Source organism: Grus americana, chromosome 10 (genome assembly GCF_028858705.1).
Source record: "Grus americana isolate bGruAme1 chromosome 10, bGruAme1.mat, whole genome shotgun sequence".
Taxonomy (NCBI): domain Eukaryota; kingdom Metazoa; phylum Chordata; class Aves; order Gruiformes; family Gruidae; genus Grus; species Grus americana.
The window spans coordinates 5,695,863-5,714,837 of record NC_072861.1 but is presented as its reverse complement, the minus strand read 5'-3'; the positions used below and the strand labels follow the sequence as shown (position 1 = coordinate 5,714,837).

The 18,975-nt window shown below is 35.7% G+C and overlaps 1 protein-coding gene across 6 annotated transcripts in view; it reads right to left on the bottom strand.

Moving 5' to 3' along the window:
- The window catches only part of VPS13C (vacuolar protein sorting 13 homolog C), a 100,664-nt gene that overhangs the window by 80,775 nt on the left and 914 nt on the right, over window positions 1-18,975 (bottom strand). For 2 of the 6 annotated variants that reach the window (XM_054837112.1, XM_054837115.1), the window contains exons 2-12: window positions 17,917-17,960; window positions 14,257-14,299; window positions 13,408-13,503; window positions 12,531-12,632; window positions 10,055-10,117; window positions 7,831-7,896; window positions 5,524-5,633; window positions 4,603-4,662; window positions 3,930-3,989; window positions 3,109-3,189; window positions 103-160 (exon numbers count right to left, since the gene is read on the bottom strand). In XM_054837112.1, coding sequence (XP_054693087.1) covers window positions 103-160; window positions 3,109-3,189; window positions 3,930-3,989; window positions 4,603-4,662; window positions 5,524-5,633; window positions 7,831-7,896; window positions 10,055-10,117; window positions 12,531-12,632; window positions 13,408-13,503; window positions 14,257-14,299; window positions 17,917-17,960 — 783 coding nt within the window. Of the gene's footprint in view, window positions 1-102; window positions 161-3,108; window positions 3,190-3,929; window positions 3,990-4,597; window positions 4,663-5,523; window positions 5,634-7,830; window positions 7,897-10,054; window positions 10,118-12,292; window positions 12,444-12,530; window positions 12,633-13,407; window positions 13,504-14,256; window positions 14,300-17,916; window positions 17,961-18,975 lie in introns of those variants that run through there. The other 4 variants (XM_054837113.1, XM_054837114.1, XM_054837116.1 and 1 more) reach the window with 4 other exon arrangements.

Sequence of the window (18,975 nt, the reverse complement as noted above, 5' to 3'; positions counted from 1 at the left end):
GTAAAATAAAGTTAGTATGGGCGTGCCTTCACGCTCAGGTCAGGCTGTTGTACACTAACATGCTCAGAACAGTTTATATTCACTCATTGCTAGCTTACTTACTATACTGGTAGTCTTGAGGTTGGTTAGCGCTACAAGGAATTCCTCTTTTCAGCTGATCCTGTAAAGGAATATGAAACCATCTAATAATTGCTGAAGAGCATTACTTGTTTACAGTTCTCTAAGCTTTGAGTAGGCCAACTTACGTTCACATGTATTTTGCAAGGGCCTCCTTTCCCTAAATGGGAAAGCTCATGTAGCATAAGCACTTAAGAGTGAAGGGTTTAAATACGCCAGATTAAAAAGAGCTCTAAGTTTCTCATATCAAGTGGAAGGTTAGTACAGTTTTTATTCAACTTCTGTTTAAATCTTGCAATAACAACTAACGTGTGTTAATTTAGAAGCACGTAGCTCGTGTATACTCAAACGTAGCACAGTAGATCAAGCATTTGTTTTTAAACTCCTTGAAGGTACCAGGAATATCTATTCACATTCTACCCTTTCTCATTTTTAGCACATAAGGAGCCATGTGAGCCTTCTGGTATTGTGCAAGTATGAGAGGAATTACAGACAGACAAAAGTCAGGAAAATAACAGAACAGCCCAAGAGGCTTAAAAAATATCATGCTAGAACTGAGTTTAAATTAAAAAATGAGGTCTGTCTTATGCTGTAATTCTTCAGCAATTTATTGAGAATGCTATATTTGTGCCCAAACATTTTATCTAGTTTCAGAATTGCAATGGTACAGTTAAAGCAGGAGGTCTACTTTTAGGAAGATGTACATATTAGCTACTGCATGAAGGCAGATGAAGTGCTTGTTCCCACTGTATTTTATAAAGACTATCGTTATGAAGAGTTGTTTTTACAAGGAAAATATTTTGTTGTTACAAATTTATTCAACCTAATCCTTTTCCCAGTTCCTTATTTTAAAGCTGGCTTGTATTTTATAAAAGGTACACTTTCCCATTAAAAATATTTGTATTTTGACCTCTTTCCGGTCTGCTAATCTATATTAATAAAAGCTAAATTTCAATAAGATTAAGTATAAAACAGCTAATCTCACAACCAGCCATACACTCATGTTATTTAAATATGAAGACTGTTGTACAAAAGTAACAGATTGCTACATATTACACAGCTTATTCTTACTACAACATAGACCAATTAGCTACTACCATCAATCTGACTTCCTCATAATGCTGCTTAAAATTAAGACCAAAACAGCCTGTCTGGTTGGAAGATCTAGCTTTCTAGGAAACAAGCTACACTAAAAATTGCATACAAAATATATTCAGGTATTTAATACAGATAATGTTACTAAACAAGACATGTTATTTCCTATTTGTTCAGTTCCTGTATTGGTTTTAAGATTCTGAAGTACAGAGGATTTAACAAGTGGCAGAGAAGATTTACACAAGTAATTTTATGCCCATGATGAATTCCATTCTTCCCCTGTGCTTCTTCAAATCTTCTCAGATGTGTTCTGAGCTTATTCCTGCTCTCCCTCTCTTCCCCTTTTAGACACAAGGACACAAAGACAACTAATCACAATTGACAAATTTAAACTAAAAGAAGTCATCAAACAGTCAAAAGATGCAAAAAAATCCAAATAACGGAGATGATGCCAGTATGCAAAGTAATACTAGTATGCAGCACCAAATTTACTAAGGATTTCAAGAACTGGAAAAACTGCAAGTGGTGAGATAGTTCAAGTTAATAGGTGGTCAGAATACTGGACACTATTTGCTACACTGGAATTGCTCTGTCTCAGCACTCAAAGAAAAGTTTATATGCAGGACGTGCACCAGGCTTTGGAAACAGGCAACTCCATTTTACAGTCACAGAGGACAAAAGTCCCAATTCTTTCAGAAAGGACCTGTTAAAAACTTGCTTGATGATGGAACAGAAAGTGGTACTTCCTGATACATAAAAAACTCAACAAAACCACACCAGCATCTTCACTTGCAGCTTAGTCAACAGTAAGTTCCAGTCTCCTTGGTAAGGACTGTTTTCATAATCCGTTCTAAAATTTACTTTCAGAACTTAAGATATTCAGTAATGTACTACCCAAAAGCTCACTAGAATAACTAACTGTTTCTCATAACCTAAAAATGAGCTCTTTTAACCACATGAACGAAGTGGACATCTGAAATAAACTTCTTAACAGTAATGGTGCTTTTGCAACTCAGAAGTCCTGAGCTATCGTACAGAAAGAGGATGTGTGCCCTCAGCCACAATTTAAGTCATATAACTGCCCTATTCATACTGTCAAAGTTCTTAGTTCCTCTTCTGGGAACATAAGAATTACAGGGTAACACAGTAATGTAATGAAAGCAAAACAAGTACTTCACACACAATATTACAAGTTGCAGTATTCCACTACTCACCTAGATAACAGCAACTCAAAAACGTGAATCAATCAGAAAAAACTAGACATAGCCTCCAAGAAGTGTGTCCTGTCCTCTGTGCATCCCCCCGCAAATTTGATTTTATTCTTACCCTGTAATTACTATTTTCAGATATTTTTTGTTTATTTATGTCTGACAATGGATACCTACCTACCTACCTAAGCTTCAGTTTATTAAAAAGCAAAAAAAACCTTTTTGTTTTAACATCTTGTTCTTCTATCTGGCTTCACTGTATCAGTTCATCTCAGCCATGCAGCTTAAGTAATCTGAATAACATGTGACAAGTTCCTGTTCTGATAAAGATCTAATATTCTGAATTTTTATTAATTCTATGCTCATTTACTATCTCAACTTTGCCTTTTTCATTACAGTAGCTACATAATAGCTCATATAGTCCAGATATTTGGTAAACAGCACAAAGTAGAGATGAATATGCCAACAGAACACTTTACAGACACAGCTCCTAAAACCTATAGGGGTTAATAACATATGAAGGTCACAACAAATTATTAGCTATCAATAGTGCAATGGATTAACATATGACCCTGGTATCAGAATACAGTTTGACCATAAGCGTGAGAAGCAGAGCGGAAATTAGTATGGTGTAGTTTTGAACAGCTATAGAACATAGTAGTGCTTAATGCATTTTCTTCTACATTACCAGTATTTGTTCACGGGAGCCATGATAATACATTTTGCTGTGTATGTTCCAATAAGCACTGAGGCTGTCCAGGCACAAAAGCTGCACAGGAAAGAAAACATTCAATGGATTCCATACTCAGTATTCAACCCATTCTATGAACTTAGCTTTCCACTTGTGAAAACACAAAACAAATGAAAGCAAATTCACCATTAGCATTGAGATGTATTTAATCTTATAATAATATTTTTGAAGTGAAAATTGAATTGCTAAAAAGCAAGTTCTTCATGCAAGTTCATGCACATCTGTTAAATATGACTCTGGATTGTGGGGCAAGGGTACACAAAACCAGTATGTGGCCTAACAAAGAAGCCAGGGCTATTAAACCTTTCTTATATCATTCCTATAATTTCCAAGATCTTTGCGTACTCCTTTCAGCATAGGGTTGGGGGGCAGGGAGAACAGAGAGACTGCTTGGTTACCAGAATCCCAATGACATTAGGCAAACAAACTAGAGGAAGAAATAGCTATTTAACAACCTATTTGAAATCACAGTTACCATGCAGATTTGCTGTATAATGCATTTAATGAGGGGATTAGTGTTTGCATTTAAGAGAAATTTAAACCATGGAGTTGAAAGTTATGCCATACATAAAGCCAGTTATTTGTGCTCTAATTCTGTTTAAACACACAGCAAAATTATGAAAAACAGGAGAATCTGCAAAGCAAACTATCCAATTTTTATTGAGAACCCCCGATTATTTCTCTCCATGATCAGCTGGTCTCTTGTGTAGGGAAAAAAAAAAAAAACCAAACCACAAACCAAACAAACTACACATTACCTTGTATATTATTTTTGCAGCTTCATTCAGAATAGAAGGTGTCCAATTCTCATTTGTTGTCTAAAAGTTCAAAAGTGATACAAATCATTCTTTGCATCTTGACAGATCAGCGGTTCTATCCTATGCTTTCAAGCATAGAATGCATAATTTTGGTGCCACCCGATTACCGAAGCTAGCTCCTCTAGACTGCATACACACAAGTCAAAAATCTAACATAAAATTTGTCAGTTTATTTTGATTTTCAACTCCTTCTCCTACCCATAAAATCCTTAACATCTAAGGAAAACAAGAGTTAGCTGAAACTTTCCCCCCACCATTACATAAAAGGCCTGGCAAAATACCAAATTGTTTATCATCATGATGTAATGTTTGCCCTAGTTTATTTATTAAGCTTGGAAATAACCTGCCTTTTGAAAGTAAACATATTCCATTTTAAAGATCATTTGGATCCTAAGAACAAATCACTAGTATCAGAGAGTGTGATGTTCCTCAATCATCTTCCCTTCTGCTTGCACAAACTTTAAGCACTATTTGCACAAATAAAAGATTGTCTGCGCTTCCAGCTGTATGCATACTTTCATTATACTGTCTTAATTCGTTACTTTTCCTTTCTGCTACTCCAAAGACAAGTAAATTGAAAACAGAAGAACTCGCATGCACAAACATACATTACCAGTAAACTAAGCTCGCCCAATGTCATTCCCAAGGAAATCGGACACTGTGGATCTGTGATCTGCAAAACCAGAAAAATAACAGCTATTTATTTCTCTTGCTGCAGACAGAGATGTATCATTTAAAGTTGATTGAAATCCTGAGCTGTTTTGAGGATCTTTCCTTTGCTTAATTATTCTAGCTGAAGCATTCTTGGAACCCTTCCCTAAGTTGGGCCAAGACTAGTATGGCTGTAATGTAAAGACTTAAGACTTCAATTCAAGCTGAAAATTTCCTTTTGGCTTCTAAAATCTTCATACGGGAAAGAACTAAGAACTACAAAGTACCACAACTCAATCAGTTCTATCATTTTATGATTTCCATTCCTCCCACCTTTTTAAATTTAGTGTCTCTGAAAACAGTCCCAAAATAGGTTTGAGAAATACTCTATATGCAATGCTTTTCTTTTACATTCAATTATCTCATCACAAACTGCTTTATCATTTTCCTAAAGGAAAAATGGGAGCAGGATGGAATAATACCAGTTTGGTTCATATAATCCTTCTCATTTATCAATTAAGTGTTCTCAACTATTTGCCTTCCAACTCATCTGTAACCCCACCAGTTTCTGCCATTCTGGACTTCACCCAGGACACTGAAAAATTCTGTACATCAGCTGTACACACTAACAAATGATGAACAGCCACCATGCACATTTAGTGAGCAAGGCACCACTGGACAAGGCAAAAGAGAGAATACCTATTTCACGTATTGAAAATATTTCTAGCTTTCAGTCATAACAGGGCTACTTGATATGAAGAGGTGCAGAAGAAACCACAGCCACTTTTTCAAGGTGGCAGATAACAGATTGCCTATGGACTAGGCAATCATGACTGCTCTGGAGTCCAATTTAAAATGAAAAGAAAATGTTCCAGTTACTTACATCATCTTCATATTTAACATGAATGCCTGTGATTTTGACTTGCACATTTTTTATAACTTGAGTTGCAAGCTTTTCTAAGAAAGTATCTTTCTTCTCCTCCTTTGGTTTGTCTAAAACAGTAATTTAAAAAAAAAAGTCAGCATTCAGTGTTGTAGTTGCATTTTGAGTTTAACCACACCAACAACTATACTAATGTAAATTTAATGTTTACTCTAATATGAATACCTAACATTTAAGTTTTTGCTTACTTAGATTACATATTTGCATGTTTTTCCTTTTCTGTACATCCATATTCTGAAGATGTGATGTTAGTTGTGTGTGTACAACACAACCAGAAGAAAATTCCTCTCTAAGTTTCAGCCAGAACAGTTTAGCCTACAGCAAGTTCTTGTTTAACATACTTCTCCCCATTCCTTCCAAGGTAAAAAGTGCTCTCATAAGTATCCGCCAGCAATTAACTTGGGTTTTCAACAAGCAAATAGGTAAGTCAGTGTAATTTAGCACAAAATACCCTTGAATAACCAGGCGAAGATGATACTTGCACAACAAGATACCAGTCTATTAGCATCTTTCATACAACACTGCCTGAAAAAGTTAAAAAGCTGGCATATCACAAGTGAAAACGAACAGTTACTCTGAAATATTCCATTTCTTCCATACTGGACTTACACTGTGACCATTTAAGCTAGGTCCATATCAGACTTTGCTATGCAAAGTAGTGATACTCAAACTTATGCTGAACAAGGCAGGGTAGCAGAAGTTGCATACCCACAGAATTTCAGCATTCCACCCAAGACAAACATATGCATGCCAAGGTGGGGGGGGAATATTTACAATCCCTCATTATTTAATGACATAACTATAAAAAATTTCTCTCAGTCTGAGCACCTTAACATTTAACCTAAAATATGGATAGATGAGTTGCTTGTTCTCTAGCTATCTTTACAGGCTTCCTTGTCTTTTTCAGTATCTACCTTACAAAGTGGCTATCCCAGTGGATGCCACTAATCAACCTGCCAAACTTGTACATTTTTGTTGGAAATGTTACAGATGGCTCAAGTTGAAGAAACAGTCATGGTTATCCAAGCAGAGATAAAGGACTACAGGTTTTGATTAAGTTTAGGGTTGTGCTCCAAGTTTGACTTCTCAGCTTACTTTTACTGTTTGTAACTTTTTTAATATGCAATGCATGCTGAACACCACAGATGTATAACTTGGTTTATCTTGCTATAAAAATTAGGATTTTTTTTTTTTCCTAAGCTCTGAGAGAGGTTCAGGAGATTCCTTTAAAAATGAAAAGACTTTGCTATTGAACATGCTATAACACTATTTTAGTCAAGAGAGCATTTCAAGTAAAAAATTAAGCAGGAACTCAGAAGAAACAAAAACATTATACCACTTTTACATGCAACTGCTTTCCTCCTATTAATGATTTCTTCACAACTCCCACTCCCTATTAACAGAAACCAATACAATACTGATAAAGAAAAAAAAAGGGCAGAAGTGCTTATTGAAGCTTCGTGACCTTCAAGTGCAAGCAGGCAACCCATTAACATTTTTCCAGCCAGATGCAGCTACCAGCAGCAATAAAATTTTGATACCTCACAAAGCTTATCTAGGGTCCCCACAAAGTTTTGACTCCAATTACAAGCCTATGCTGCAGCTTCCTCCAAGATCAAATATGTAACAATACAACCCATTGCCAATGGGATATGGCAACCCATTCTTAGTCACATGCTAATACCGAAGACCTGCATGGCTTGGTACTTACGAACAATGATTTATCCTCCTGGGGAAAAACATCAATTTCATTTTTGTCAAAATATCAGTCATAACACTATGCTAGCTATTTAGAATAGAAGCTAAAAGGTACTGAAAAAGACTGTTTACTGCTATATCATCAGCATAGCATCAGATTTACATAGCTGTTACTGGAATATTACAAAAATTAGACAAACAGGTATCTCTTCCACATGCAGTTTTTCCAACAGTCACAGTGTAGTGCCACTAATCGGCCTACCAAATGTGTACATTTTTGTTGGAAATACTACAGATAGCTCAAGTTGAAGAAACAGTCACAGCTATCCAGGTAGAGAGAAACAAGGACTCTCTTCAGTCTCACTGGGTCCAGAGAATAGATAAACAGCAAAAAAGAGCTCTCTCCAATCTACATCCTCTCTTTCAAACAGGAGGGGAAAAAAAAGGTATCAGTGGACGTATATCCAAAATTAAGAAAAACTAATCCAAACAGAAAATAAAGAAAAAAAAAAAATCTTAAAACAGTTAAAAGCCATAACCTTTACCCACCTTTTGAGTGATCATGACCTTTAAAGGGTCTCTTAAAATGCTTTTTATACTTTTTACGCTTACGTCCTTTTTCAGTGCAAGCAATTTTTTGGGAAAAGGATAAAATTCAAGTTAGTAAAGCAGAAGCGTAAGAAAACATGAGAAAAGACAGAAGAAAGTTTAGCTTGTCTTAAAGCAGAATGCCTGAGTAAGGTCTCATTAAAAGCTTTTAAAGAATTTCATATCTGTTAAGGAAGCAGTCAGCTACTTCTCATAGCACAGAGCCTTATTTTCATTATTTATGTATACCTAAATTCACTTTCAAGGAACCAAGTGAAGCCTTGGTTTTGTTTTTTCTCTCCTTTTTAAGTCATTGAGGTTCAAAGCCCAAGTGAACTAAGCAGCCAGTAAAAGGTATACAAATTTCTACTGGATCAGTGGTCCTGCCAATTTTAAGGTCAAGGCATTTAATTCAACTTTCATACGTTCCTTATGTAACATCTCAAGAGTTCAAGGAATTACTAATGATTACCAGGCTTCTCAGCAAATATATACCCAGACTTCTTCATGAGTGCATTGCATAATACAATTCCGGATCACTTTTGTACAAAAGAGAGCTAGAAACAGAGCCATGTGTGCTTATTGGAAAGCCTGGTGAATAAGCTTTTCCGTAATCCAAGTGGATGGTTTTTATTTAATGACCTCAGGCAAAGGCATAATTGTCATAACTGAACAGTTAATAATATACACATGTGGGGGAAAATAAAAAATAAAAAAATATGGAAGTTTAAATCCAGAAGAGGCTTTCACCATACAAGGGCATAACTTGCAAGTTATATTTGAGATATACATGGAAACCCAAAGAGCACTTTTCAATATGATTCTCATGCTAATCAACAGTACAGTATGAAAGCAATCTGCAAGAATGATACCAGTAACTGCAAAAAAAGGCATACAAAATTATGATTCTTTAAAAGTTTTATATGAAATTAGATTCTATTATTTACACACACATTATGACCCACACAATCACAACCATTTCATGAATTAAATTAATGCTCACATTTTTCTACATGTCTACAGAAAACCAGTTTGGTGAGTTGCATTGTTTCTTTCCCCTCTCTGGCCGTATAGGGGAAAAGAACCGAGCAATCAGGCTGCCTGTGCTTAACTTTATGAAGTTGCAGCATGACAAGGGTGTATCCCACTGAAGCAAGAAGGAAGCAAGTGCAACAGTGTATTTAAAAATAAAGTTTTCCCCCAGAGTGATGTAATTTGCGTGCCTGTTCAAACAAAGGAGGAGAAAGCGCCTGCGAAGATTTCAACCTGTCTTGCAGGTAAGGTGATCACCTTACAAATAGCAGAAAGGAAAAATTATGCCAAATAGAAACAACATTTTCTTTTTGATAGTTCCTTTTAACAGTACAAGTAATCCTCTATAAATGATATTCTAAAAAAAGACAGCTTCCTTCGCTTACTATCGAATTTGTAGTTCTCAGGCTTTCACTCCCATGTGTGACAAAATTAAGGCAACATGATTTTCTCAATTACCCGCATCCATTCCTATAGAGAAACTAAATGTATGATTTTAAGCTCATTCTAAAGCTGCACACAGATAAAAACCCACTAAGTAATTTTGCCTAAGAATAAATTCCTGAAAATCTGCTTCAAGAAGATAAAAATACAGCAGGTACAACATAATAACAGTTCCTCTGAATTTCAATGGAAACTGTTTCCTTGCCTAACTTGAGAGCAATCCAGATAAACAGAACCAGGGAAAAGCACGCTAAATGCCTTCGATCTGTTATGGCTCATCTTGCATGTCCACAGTTTCAAGACAGGCTGAACTTCCAGTATCTTAAGCCCAGACACTTTAAGTAAGGGTAATTACCCTCTATTCTCAAAACACCTAAAGACAGCGTTTTAAAACTACAGTAGAACGTTGCCAGCATTTTATAACATTCTTGAGCTCAACATAGCTGATGGAAATCTTTCTAAATGGTCTCTTAGTCTTCTTGAACAGCCACTCAATTAAGATGGGACTAGTCATTGCAAGTTTCCACTTAAGTCCACAGTTATGAAAATCTTACTTCTAGAACCACCAATATGTGGATGCTTACCAAACAAGTATTGTTTTCTCATTTCTACATTTGGCTGCTTTGGGGTGTGTGGGGGGGTGGGGGTGTCAAAACATCTAAGCTGCATACCCATCATGCACGTGCAAAATGTAACCATGCATACCCACCAGGCTTGGTGTCTTTGTAAATCAGACTCTCCAACCCATACAAGGTATCTTGTGAATGAGTGCCTTGATCCACATGGCAGCAAATAACCAAAAAAATTAATTTTGTTTAAAAGAAGGAAATCGGCTCCCGATTTAATGTTAAGTTTATAAAACTTATATGACACATTAGTATATGACACACAGATATTTTACAGTATCTGACAGCCAGAGTCACTTCAGAATATCTAGTTTCAAAGATTATCTACATAAGCAAATGATGCAATTGTCATTCTACTTATAACCAGCAAAAGACAAGAGTTGCAAGATTTGGTCTCCATATATGAGTTTTGATACTGACAGATTTTAATAGCTTAGAAAACAGAAAATAATGTTTTGTCAACTTGTTGTGTCAGCAGAGTTTGTTATCCCTTCCCCACACTATGCTAACCACACAGTGACATGACCATTTTGCTCAATATTTGAATAACATGTCTAAAGTAAATATCCCCAGGACTGTTTATGCTAAGAGACTTAAACCAATGCAAGTACTGAATCAAGATTCTAAATATATTAAGGTGAGTACTAATCAGAAAAACAAATGCAGCTGAGAATTCATGGACCCTGATAACTTTCTATTCAATATATTTCCCGGATCTTCATCAGCTATTGTGTGCACTTAAAAGCCTACAGAAAGAGCTGAATTTTAGAACTTTATGGTGCTGTAGAGCAACTTGGGCCCTAAGACTTCTGTATCTAGCAAAAGGGATCTGCTCATGCAAGAACTACACAAGTCCTCCCGAGTACAATATTCTAGTACACCACCAGAAACACTAATAGCTACCCCTGAGATATGATCACAGAATATCTCAAGTTGGAAGGGACCCATAAGGATCATGCTGCAGTATGACTGAGAGGATAACTACAGTTTAAAATAATCCAATTTGAATGTTCCTCTAACTTTTCCTTCATGGGACTGAAAGTTTAAAACTGGAAAACATGACTAAATCTAATTCTAGTTCTTTATATAAGGAGTTGAGCTACTGAAGTATCATTTTTACATGATTTTTTTTTCCCCAAAGCCTTACAAGTGCTGGATGTAGTGAGTTTTGTTCAAAAAATATGACTCTCAGATGCACAGACTCACTGGTAATTACATAAAGTTCCAGAACTGAAATTCCTCAAGCAGTGCCCATTAGGTTAAATTCTTGTTATATTATCCCTTCATCCCATTGCAACTAGTGCGAAGAATAATGGCTGAAACACTGCTGATTTAGAGTATCCAAGTCCTACATAACCAAGGTTAAACCTCTATGAACATTACTTTGCCCCAGTATTAAGGAGTGGGTGCAAAATTCATTCACTGAAGTTGTCTTTAATATGCCAGAAACTGTATGAGAGCAAGGCTCCTTTCTTCACTGTAAACAGATTGCCAGATTACTGTTTGAAGGAAAGTGCAAATGTACATCTCAAACTTGCAAATCACAAATACGGCAGTAGCGAGTCCTATAACTGGAAAATTAAATAAGCAAAGAGATTACAATCAAACTACCTTTTTCCAAGCGTTCTAAGCATCATTTCATTTTCAGTAACTTTTCCAAGGCAAATGACTTGCAGCATTACAGGTATCCTAGAGATGCATCTTAAGAACCATTATACCACCCAACAAACAGGTCTCACTTCAGACAAAAATTCCAGTAATAACTTTTTCCTCTACCATATGTTGTTACCTATCATTGGTTCTGAGCTTGATTTCTGTCCAAACAAGCCTATTTTATACCATAATTTCGTTAAAGATATTTGTTGCCATAAAAACTCAGCCAAATAAAAATGCCAAAACCCACAAATCAGGTTAACTGCACTGAAATTATCAATTATTTTAACCTATAATTGAAAGTTTAAAATTTTTTTAATAACCTACATCAAAAGTTTAAGTAAAGTTTCCTATGCTCGTATCCAATTGTTTTCTTGTGTCATGAACTACTTCCTGCTCAAGAGAGTCTCATTTCTCAAACCAGACAAAACACAGTACACCATAAAAGGACAGCAGAAAGTGGAACGAAAGCATTATTTTTGAAGTAAAAATTTACAAATCTTACCACTCTCCTTAAAGTCCCGTTTAAGCAAAGAACAACTCTAAAACATATTATTAAACATTCATTACTGAAGCTCTACAGCAAGATAACAACAGTAGCCTCATGCAATGCAGTTTCTATCTTTGGTCCTGTTCCCCTAGAGCTTTAAGGGTGGGGGAAGACATACCAGATTATCAAATTCCCATTTCCAGTGGAAGCTGACTGGATAAATGAATGGTAAACAAAACAAGTAACATTTCTTTCATCTTTACAGGAAAAACACCTTTCAAAGCACTGTAGTAAGATTACCTGGACACTTGAAAAAAACCAAAATTTATTAAGTCAATCACAAAACAGGACTTTCCTTTCATAGCACAGCCTAAGTCTTCAAATTCCAATGGAGATTTGTATTATTAACTCAGTACCTTTTTCTGCCGCTTTCTGCAAGGCTTCCTCAATTCTTGCCAGTTCCTTTTGTTTATTATCCTGCAAGTATTTTTCTTCCTTCTCTGCATCATACTTAATGCCTGCAAGCCAAGTTGGGATAAATTTAACCCTAAATTTCAAGTTATAGAAATGCATAATCAAGCAATGCACACCACATTCAACATTATGTTGCAAAGCACCTTGTTTGAGATAAAGGCTATTCTAGATTTAATTGCTGAAAGCTGCATCCAGCCTCTGAAATTGTTATTTTTACACAGTAAGACACAAAAGGATCATACCAACGTTTAAGCATTACTTCATAGGAGAGCCCTTCCACGGAAATTCAGACCCTTAAGCGTGGTCTGTGCAATATAATGCAGGTTTGTAAGTTCTTCTACACATATATTTGACGCTCTAGAAACTTGCAATTTTTCTTAATATACCAGGGGTTCTGACTTCTGAGAAAACTAATCAAGTTCTTTGATCCTCTTCCCTCTTCCTAAAAACAGTTCTAATGGAATTACTACTTTTGATTTCTGTCAGTTAGAAGCAGACAAACTGTATCACGCAACAGCCAAAAGATCTAAACCATGCCAGAAAAGTGGATTCAGGATAAGCATACTACAGAGGAAACTTGGCTGTTGAGCTGAACTTGGAATAGATACAACCAAGGATTTCCCTAAAAGTAACAAGTGCTGTTTTCTCCCACTCTTCTTCCACTAACTTGCCAGCATTTGTCTAGAAATTTCCTTGAAGGAACAGAATGTAAAAATGAGAGCTTACATGAACTACTTGCTTTTATATACTCAATTACATGGTACCCATAGATATTTTTCTGTTCCATTATTTAATTGTGTTGTTGAAGACTTTACGTACTTGCTCCAGGAACTATTAGAAGATACAAGCCTTCTAGAGTTGCAACAACTGCCTCACCATAGAGATTCTTCCAAGGAATCTTCAGAGTAAGTTTATCTAAATGAAGCAGATACAGTTACATCAAAACAAAAATTGACACTGTGCTTAGCCCAAACACCACCTCAGGCACCAAAGAGCATTGGACCTATATCTACATGTCCTAAACACCTTAGAAAGTAAGAAGAAATCATATGGGCCTAAACATTTTATAAAGCACTTGAAGTGATAAAATGCATGCAGAGAAAATATAAGCCATAGACTTAAGCAAGAAATAAGATCAAAACCTGAGATAATGACTGGAGTTCAATTCACTGGGATAAACGTGATGTTCCCAGGGAAGTAGAAGAAGACACATTCGTCTCCAACAGATGTTTCATACGAAAAAGCAATGCTGACTAGCAGGGAAAGGAATTTTTGAAAAAGCATGTATCTAAGAATTCCTAAACCCTTGTCATGTTTGCCAGTTTCAGGAATCTTACTTAAATTCTTCATATTCCTAATCTGTCCTTTAAAGAGCCACACACATTCTGCCTATAGCAAACAGCTCCCTTGATCACCCATGTATCTCGGAAGAACCTCTCAGACGTGTTTCTCATACCAGCCTGTAAATTTACACAAACAGGGCTTGCCAGATAACATTTTATGATTCATCCAGGGCAGTCATATTAGACTTCTATACTAGTTTCAACAGCAAGTACGATTACAGAGATCTCTAAAGAAAGCTTTACAAAAGAATTTCAGAGGCAGGACTGATCTTAAGGCTTGTACTAACATTTCCATTTCAAGACTTACGCTGAAACAAACACTTACCTATCTGACCAACTTTTATTCTAAAAGGTATATCCAGTTCACTCTGTAAAGAAAAAAAAAAAGTATTAACAGAACCATGTATTTTAAAGATAAGGTGGTTTATACAGCAAAATTATTATCTTTACTTCTGTTAAAACTATTTTCCCAGAACTGAAGTTCCAGGACAGAAACAGTTCTCTGTGTGACAGAGATGTAACTATTTAGCAATACTCACATGAACTCAGGAAACCATAAATATCACTAGGCTTGTAGAAAGCCTTAAAACAAAACATTTACACATTTCTGGCAATTCTCTCCTGCAAGTATGATAATGCCTCGCTCCAAAGGTTACTAAAAAGTAAAACTTTATCTGTATACAAGAATTTTACATTTTTATTAATTTGCCACATAGGTCTTTCCTTTTTGATACTAGCACTTAGTATTTACAAACATATAAAAAGTCTCACTAACAATACTGAGAAGTTCTTGCAAAATGCCTGCCAAACATCAAGAACGAGATAGGCTCATAAAGGTGCAGAACATGTGACAAGTGAACAATTATTACCATCAATTAAAACCTCTCAAAGTATCTCTCCTATATAGTGTACAGCAAAAGCAGGAATATAACCACAGGAATATGAAGAATATAAGAAGAGGGACAAAGTAAAGAAGAAGTAGGAGAAATTAAATAACTAAAAAAGGAAAGATGGAAAAATAAGTTAAAACGTCAAGATTCCAGAACTGTCTTGCCCTTCAGTATTGTTTTCAAATAAGTTAATCACAATTCAGAGACCCGAAGAGAAGTCTTAATCTCAAAGATTATAAAAAACAAACCCATTTTCCAAAATGAGATGGATACTAACCACTTCTCTCTTCCCATGTACTAGAAAACAACCTTGACCACCACTTTTCCAACAACTTAAAAACATTTAACAGGGCTGCTCCAGAAGAGAAGGTTAATATCCAAATTAACATCTCTGCCAGTTTTCCAGTTTTTAAAAAGCATTCTCAGCTGCAATCAAGAGCCTAACATCAACTAACTTTTAATTAAAAGTGACTAAACTTCTGACAATATTTCCATGGCTTTTTCTTTTTTAGCACCTCAAAGAAACAACTAAAAAGCAAGAGCTATGGAATATTTTAATGCTTTTCTGGTTATAACTACATAGTCCTAGAAATTTTTTCTTATGCTTTAAATTCTTCCTGATGACAACAACTCTTCAGTACCTCCCAAATATTTCTTCCTGCAGGCTGCTGCGTGTTAAAAATCTGGTCAGTAAGCTTAACTGAAAGCTTTCCTCTCAGTTTTTATTTTTCATTGAAATATATCAGGACAGAAAGAGAAAACAGACTCGCTTAAAATAGTTTGATCTCTAAACCTTGGTTTTAATAGTAAGAATAGGCTTAAGAAGAGGTTGTGAGAGTAAACAAAGATGTCTACTCAATAGAGCCAGGAGCAGTCATGCAGAAGCACGTACCAGCAACCAAATTCATTCCATTTAATACTGCATTTATGACCCACAGCTGAATTCTAAGGGGCACTAGCTCAGTTTGGCCTACTGAAAGGATAGGACCATGAGTTTGACCTTGAAAAATTAGCTTTCAGAATATTAAATTCCACGGAGTGGGGAATTAAGGAAATACTAGAAACTAAAGACAACATATTAACATAAATTAAAAACCATGAGAGCATTGAGGTTTGATGTTAACATGAAAAAAAGATGATTTACTGAAAATCCTCCAAGACTATAACTGAGAAGAAACAGCCAATATTAGCTTTGAAGGTTTTAAGAGCTATGACCAACTGGATACTAGATACAAATTCACAAGTAAAGAAGCTCAGAGTTCAAGCTTTTTGATGGTAATGGCTAATAATCTAAGATGAGAAGCATCTAACAGGTTGCTAAAGAGTATAAGGTCATAGTTTGTCATCAGTCATTTTTCATTATGATTGAAAAATAGGATAAAGCTGAAGAAATCAATTGGAAAGTACTCATTACTATCACCACTACAAGTTTTTAACATAGTAAAAAAGGAACATTAATAGCAACAGCCCCATTATACTTCTGTATTTTTATAGCTGAAGCCACACAAACCAAAACAACAGCCCCAAAGATGAAATATTTCACAGAATGACACTTCAGCACTTTGCGTCAGCAAACTCTCTCTAACATATTTTGGGGAAAAAATGGTTACATTTTCAAGGTGCCTAAGAATCCATTTGTAAAATAATTTTGTACAATTTTATTCTAGAAATCTTAAACTCATCTTCTTAAGTTGATTTTGCATGAGTTGAATCCTAAATTTTGACTGAGGTCTGACAAGCTTCCTTTTTAATGAAATGCTCTTTTATGACTATGCTCTATGACTAAGGAAAAAAATTGACTTGGCAACCATAACACTAAAAGTAACTATTTGCTCGTCTCCCTTTTTCCTAAGGACTTTTTTTCTTACATTTGAAAAGTACTGTACCTATATAAAGAAATTAAAAACTGGTTTATTTTCTAATGGAAAACCTTCAGAGGAAAACATAAGTAATCCAGACAGCAGCAGACAAACTAGAAGAGAAAAAGTTGGAGCACATCACATTCCTGTCTTTCAGCCCTGGTCAGTCTGTGTTTTTGTAAATCAGAATTGCTAGAATTGGAATCAACCTTGCTGTCATCATAAGAAGGAAAGACATGTATAAAGTAGATAACACATTCTTCCTTCTTTTTTTAACTACCAGATTACAAAGATATTTGTATCAAGAGTTTTAAAGTACAACAAAGTTATCAGAAATTGATGAAATGGGCAGGTTAAATATGAAACTTCAGAGCAATAAAGAGAAACCAATGATTAAGTCATACAAAGATCCAAGATGTTTTCAATTCATGGAAGAGTAACAGTTCTTTCTAGCGAAGTTTGAAGCACACTAAAGACTGCAGTAAGATTCTCTCAGTAGTACAGGCATTCATTAGCTCAATTAAAGAACATAAAAATCAGCCAAGTTTTTTTTCAGATGAGAATATGGGTACTTAATCCAAGTTATTTCTTGTTTTTCCTTCACTCGTCATTCCTATTTTAAAAGGAACAGAATGAAGCATTGAATAACCGTATTTACTTTCAGAAAGTACACATCTTAGTGCCTTTTCTACCAGGCAGCTTTCCAGCCGCTCTTCCCCAAACCTGTAGCGTTGCAGGGGGTTGTTGTGACCCAAGTGCAGGATCTGGCACTTGGCCTTGTTGAACCTCATACTGTTGGCCTCGGCTCATCAGTCCAGCCCATACAATTATACAGGTGCAGTCACAGCAGAAATTAAATCCTTTAAGTTGTACTGGATGACCAAAAAGGTAACAGAAATACACCAATACCTTATTTAAAGTTTTATCATTTCAAGCCTCAAAGGTTGTATATGCATGCATAAAACACTGGGAAACTTACTTCAAAACCCAGCTGCTAACTTTTCAGAAGTTATTTTTCTCTTCTGAAGGAGCACACTTACCTTTTCAACCATAACTTCTTTCCTTTCTCTGTTCCAGTAACATGAGCAAAATTAGAAGCAGTTAACCAAGGACTTACTTCCAATAGCCAGTAAAGAAGGCATACTGTGTAACATTAGACTACAGTAAGTAATATTTTCTCCTGTGACTTAATCTTTAGACCTATAAAAACAACTTTAAAATTATTAGAATACTTACTAATGCATTCTCCTTTATCTGTAAATTGTCAAGTGCCACATTACCTATTTAGAAGAAAAAGAGAAGTGACTTCAACTATTACGTAAGTTGGAACAAGGAACACATGTACAACTCTCCCAAGTACACAGGGATAAAATTTGAAAACCTTACTCCAGTTACAAAATAGCACAATAAATGTCTAATTTGCAAGAGTCATTGAACACTGATTATTCAGACAAAATTTAATGGCGGAAGAGATTACAGAAATATCACCAACTTAGACATCTGGATGTTTCTACTCTACTAAATATACCTACAATCACAGGAAATCTTTCTTATTATTCGCTTTGTTGTGAATGATAATTACAGTTCTATCAACATAGGGTAGACCAGGAAAATTCTATCTTGTTTTTGAAGATTTTACATAACAGAAAAATCATTAATCAGAGAGCCACAGAAACGCATGCCTGCTGTCACAAACACATTAACTTTTCCTGACATAGGCAAGATAATAGGGTTTCCAAAGGGAGCACTGTCAGAATTATACCTGAGGAAAGGACATATAATATACCTCAGTGTTTGAATGCCAGGTTCCTTAGAGCTATATTCCATTTTAATATAGATATTAATAATTTATAAATGTTAATACACTTTCCACCATGGCAAGAGCAAAATTAAGATGACAAGAAAAGTCTCGTCCTTTACTTATAGAAGGCATATAAAATAGCCAGCCTTCTCTAGACAGTACTTCAACTGGGTTTTTTTCATGCCTACAGGGTAGCAAACTGAAATTGCACTGTGACATCTTTTAATACACCTAATTTACACCAATAAATTATCAGGTGAAAAACATAACTCCCCAAGCACCTCATCAGCTGTACTGCAACCAAGCACTGCCCTCCTCCTGGGGCAACGATGCATGAGCAACCCCACGCTCCGCCGCGCTGCAGATAGACCCGACGGCACACTCGTGCTTCCACCCAGTATACTCTCGAAAATAAGAGGAGGAAGAAGAAAAAAAAGAAAAAAAAAAAAGGGGGGGGGTGTCCTTGCCGACGGATTCCTGCCTCAGAGCACTCC